At 53.7% G+C, this 5,042-nt stretch overlaps 1 protein-coding gene across 1 annotated transcript; it reads right to left on the bottom strand.

The window, feature by feature from the left end:
- Positions 1-1,857: 1,857 nt before the first annotated feature.
- LOC102453897 (olfactory receptor 52R1-like) lies at positions 1,858-3,036 on the bottom strand. The gene has a single exon (XM_006121078.4). The coding sequence runs from the start codon at positions 2,854-2,856 to the stop codon at positions 1,858-1,860; it is 999 nt and encodes a 332-aa protein (XP_006121140.3). The 5' UTR covers positions 2,857-3,036.
- Positions 3,037-5,042: the final 2,006 nt, after the last annotated feature.

Raw genomic sequence — 5,042 nt, 5'->3', positions numbered from 1 at the left:
CCACTTTTTTGAAAGAGAGCACCCAGGCAGTCTGGATGCTCTCTTTCTAAAAAGCCCTGTTTGCTTTCAAGAATGCCTTTTTTCGAAAGAGCACTTTTGAAAAAAGGCGTTCTTCCTCATGAAATTAGGTTTACCGCCGTCGAAAGAAAAGCCGCGTTCTTTCGATTTCATTTCGAAAGAACGCGGCTGCAGTCTAGACGCAGGTGAAGTTTTTTCAAAAAAAACCCTGAGTCTGGACACAGCCTAGGAGGGTGGTGAAGCACTGGGCTGGGTTACCTAGGGGAGTAGTGGAGTCTCCATCCCTAGAGGTTTTTAAGCCTCGGCTTGACAAAGCCCTGGCCGGGTTGATTTAGTTGGGTTGGTCCTGCCTAGAGCAGGGGGCTGGACTTGAGCTTCTGAGGCCTCTTCCAGCTCTATGATTCTATGTTTCTGTGCTACAGAGTACCCCTGGGAGCAAACAAACCAGACTCCCTTTGAGTCTTTGTGCGCCCCCCATTCGGTCCCAGTGTGCTGGAGTGCACACGCCAACTGCCCCGTGCCTGGTGCCTTTGTCTGCAACACCAGCCGGGCTGCTTTTAGGCTGAACTTGAGTGTGTGACGGGGGCTTGGAACGTGTGCAGCCTCTGGTGCCACCCTCACCGGCCTGAGCACTGAAGGGTTCTGTGATGCGCCCACCAGTGAAAGTTGGTCCCATTGGGAGCAGCTCTCTGGGAGGGGGCTGCTGGCCCCTCGCTCAAACCTAGGGAGGATTTCTGCTTGGCCACCTCTGTGGCGTTAAAGATTTTTGATGTGAACCTGGAGAACACATCAGTTGTGTGTTTGCCCCAAATTCTGTACAAAGCGGGCCGAGGGAGCTGTCTGTTGAAAGCAGATGCTTTGCTGGTTCTGTCTTTACGGCTCATATGCATGGAACCAAGGAGCCTTGCTTGAAAAAGCTACCCTGTTGTGCAATAAAACTCGGTGAGACACTGCTCCATTCATAGCCCCACTAGGATCTTAGGCTTGCATCAAGGTTTTCTTTCATTTCTTAGGAGTTATTATACTTTCTCCTGGTTGCTGTCACTGCTGCTCCCTGGAAATCACTCTTTCTTGAGCTCAGAAATCTATTAAATACGTCACCTTACACACTGTCTGTTCATATCAGTGCAAAGGGGTCAGTCTCATCTCAGGAACCTTAGTTGGTGAACACGCACTTTCCTTCCTGGCACTAGGACGCTGGGCATCACATCCATACTGGATGGGACAAGGGCAGGGCATCTCCGGGGGCATCAGCTGGGAATCTGGGGGTGTTTGGGCTGTAGCCTCTCACTGGGGGCTCAAACAATGGCTGGCTGAGCATCCATGAACACCGCTCAGTGCGGGGCCTGCCTGCGGATGTGGGGGTGAGGCAAACTGGGGGGCTTTGCCACTTGGAATTCACAAGACAGGAGGGAACCCAGCCATGGGAGGCAGAGGACTCAGCTCTGTCTCAACTCTAACTGCCACCCTGGGTGGCAGGAGGAAACCGTCACAGAGGTGACCCAATGAGTGAGGGGAGGGGAGATGAGCAAACAGGAGGAAAGGACACTTAGAAGAGGCACAAACCTGCCCCGAGCCCAAAGGAAGGTGCGGGGCACCGGTGTGGCTTTTGGGAAAGAGGTGGGGTCATTGCCAGGGCCTTGGGTGTCCAGTTACAACAGAGAAACCCTACAATTTAATGAGTCACACAGAGATCAATTCCCCAATATGTTACATTTAGAAAGAAATATCAGGAAAGGTTTAAATTGCTCTTTGACTAGTCAGTGAGTCATTCAGGCAGGCAAGCCCAGCACCAGCCTTCACAGCAATGAGCTTGATCTGAGAGCCAGGAGAAAACATTTAGGTCCCTTTCAGCGTAACAAGCCGGAGTAGCCTGTCCCGGATCTGTCTGGTCCTCACCCCATAGATGATGGGATTTATCATGGGTGGCACCAGGAGGTAAATGTTAGCAAAGAGAACATAGACATGCAGGGGTATATTGAGGCCAAAGCGGGTCGTGAGGGAGCCAAAGAGACTTGGAGTGTAAAAGGCTAAGATCACACACACGTGGGAAGTGCAGGTCCCAAAAGTCTTGAGCCGGGCGTCCTTTGTGGGGAGTTTGTAGACGGCCCTGAGGATCAGAATATAGGACACAGCGATAAGAAACATATCCAGAGTATCCCCACACAGCAGCACAAAGAGGCCGTAGTTACGACTGACATGGATGTCGGTACAGGCCAGATTCACCACGTCCATGTGCTCACAGTGCGTGTAGGGGATGATGTTGGTTCTGCAATACAGCCACTGCCTTGCCAGGATGGGAAAGGGCAATATAAGTATGGCACCTCGCAGCACCATGGCCAGGCCGATCTTGGCCACCAGAGCGTTATCGAGGATGGTGGAATGTCTCAGGGGATGGCAAATGGCCACATAGCGATCCAAAGCCATGGCCACCAAAATCCCAGACTCAATCAGTGCTACGGAATGAACGAAGTACAGCTGGGCGAGGCAGGCACTGAAATCGATCTCCTTGGAATTGAACCAGAAATTGCTCAGTATTGTGGGTAGCGTAGATGTGGACAGAACCAGGTCAGTGACAGCCAGCATGCAGAGGAAATAGTACATGGGCTCATGGAGGCTCGGCTCCGTCTTCACAATGAAGAGGATGGTGAAGTTCCCCAAGATGGTTATGACGTACATGGTGCAGAAGGGGATGGCGATCCAGACATGGGCCCACTCCAGGCCAGGGATGCCCAGCAGGATGAAGGTGGAGGGGTTAGTGAACTGGCTTGTGTTGGAATCTGCCATGGAGCAGGGAGGAAGGTGTTCCACTCTGAGGCAGAACCGGGTGTACTGCATGTGCCATACGTTCCCCTGACGTCCTGTGTGGGCCCAAGATCTACAGCAATGCTCGCAGTACTAGCCTCTGAAAGGACAGAGAATGTTTGTATGAGAAAGACTATTCCCACTGAGGGGGACTATTTTCATGGGGAAACAGATCGGTTGCTCTTCACACCCCGAGAAATAACATTTTCATTATTCAGATAAATGAATTGTAAACAAATGACCCAACTACTGGCAGTTCCATAGTTTCTGGTGCTCCCCGTGTCAATCATGTACTGAACAGTTCTCAATGGGAATAGCGTGTCCAGTTCTGGGCACCACATTTTGGGAAAGCTGCGGGCAGACTGGACTGAGTGTGGAGTGGAGCACAATGCTGGGGACAAGGTAGGAAAAAGCTGAGGGGAGCAGGGTCTGCAGGCGAGGGGGCCACCCTCCCCACCGCTCTCCTGTGCTAGGGAAAGGGGGACAGAGCCACGCAGAGCTGTGGGAGCGGTGCCTGCGGATGGTCAGTGTCAGCAAAATGTCTCCCAGCCACGGTCCCATTCTCCTCAGCAGCTGTGTGTGGCCGGGGGCTGCAGGTTGCTCAGCACCGGCCTGGAACTGCTCAGCCCTGGGTGAGGAAAGGGGACGGGACTCATGGGCCTCCCACATCCCTGCCAGGCCTAGGACTCTATGTTTCTGTGTTTCTATGTTTCTATGGTAACACAATAGAACACGGTCCCTGCCAGTCCTGGGATTCTGTGTCTTACTATGTTTCTATGGTAACAAAATAGTTTGATGTACTTGAATGCGGAGCTGTCCAATGGGAACGCAGGGCTCTGTGGTGGGCACGAAAGTGTGTTGAGTGCCGGCCTGAGCCCTAGATAAGGGCACCGTGAAATGGATCAATGGGACCCTGGACGGGATTCAGAGTTTAGCCGGGTTCACCTGGAGCTCCCAGTGCCGGGCTGTGGCCAAGGGACGCTGGGATTCCTGGTCGTGTGAACAGGAGAGCTGAGAGCTGGCGCAGGGGCAGGTTTTCCCCCTTGCACACGGCATCGGTGAAAGCAACTGGGTGAGATCGTGGGACCCAAACTGGGAGCTCGTGAGCAAAAGAGCCGCACAGATGGAGGGAGGCTGCGTCAAATCCCATCCAGAGAGAGACCCAAACCCTCATCTCATTATCGTATCAAACTAGGCTCAGGCAGAGACTGAGCTGGGGCAAAACCACCGGGAATGTCGGGCGCTGGGATCTCACCGAGATGAGAAGCGCCAGGCCCAGAGGCTGGAGGCTGAAGCCAGATGAATTCCAGCCGGAATTCCGGGCTCAGCCCTGAGCATGATTCACCCTTCAGAGAAACTAGGAGGGCAGGGGTGATTCTCCAACTTCCCATGCTGACAGAGCCAGCCTGGAGGCTGTTCTGGGCATTGGCTTTGGGCTCATGAGCAGTTCATGCTTTAAAACATCTCAGCCTTACAGCTGCACTGGGAACCCTGGTCTTTCTATGCAGAAAAGTAGGTTCAGTGGTTACAGTGCCCAGCTCGCTACAGGCAGGAAAGGGCCCCCACGACCAGCCAGAGCCCTGACATGCCGGAGTGACATTTCCTCTCTTTTGAGTCCAAGGAGTGTTTTGTGTCAGTGAGGCCTGAGCCAGAAGCTGGGCAGAGCCTCAGGACTGGGCCTTGTGTTCTACATTTGTTAGAACTTTTCCTCCTGAAGGACCCCAGTGCCACTGGTACACAGCCACCTCTGGGCTGGTGCACATCATCCTCTGTGGCCGGAGTCCGGGCATGTTCAAAGGCCGTGCAGAGCTGACAAGACCCCAGATTCACCCTCTCTCTCAGCATGCCTACATAGCTCAGGGGCTATTGAGCAGCGGAGATTATCCACAAGAGATGGTACCTGTGAATTCGGAGACCAAAGAGTCTTCCCTGGGTCTCCCCCTCAGGAAGCCGCATCCTGCACCTCTCTCAGCCCAGCGTCTGCAGCAGCGTCCTGAACCCAGAGCCGGCACAGGGCTGGGCACTGTTCATATAGCTCTGGGCCATCCCGGGTGGTTCGCTCAGCCCCTAGGGGAGAAGCAGCATCTGGACGTAACCAGCCTGGACACTGCGTTATTTATCCAGCTTGCAGCACAAACAGCAATTAAAGGACCTTCCCACGGGGAGAGGAGAACTCTGGGCTCTGGGCTGAGCCACAGAGGAATTGGCTGCTCCGTGTT

The sequence above is a fragment of the Pelodiscus sinensis genome, chromosome 1, assembly GCF_052426305.1.
Source record: "Pelodiscus sinensis isolate ZL-2025 chromosome 1, ASM5242630v1, whole genome shotgun sequence".
NCBI classification, from domain to species: domain Eukaryota; kingdom Metazoa; phylum Chordata; order Testudines; family Trionychidae; genus Pelodiscus; species Pelodiscus sinensis.
This window is presented reverse-complemented; position numbering and strand designations above follow the sequence as displayed.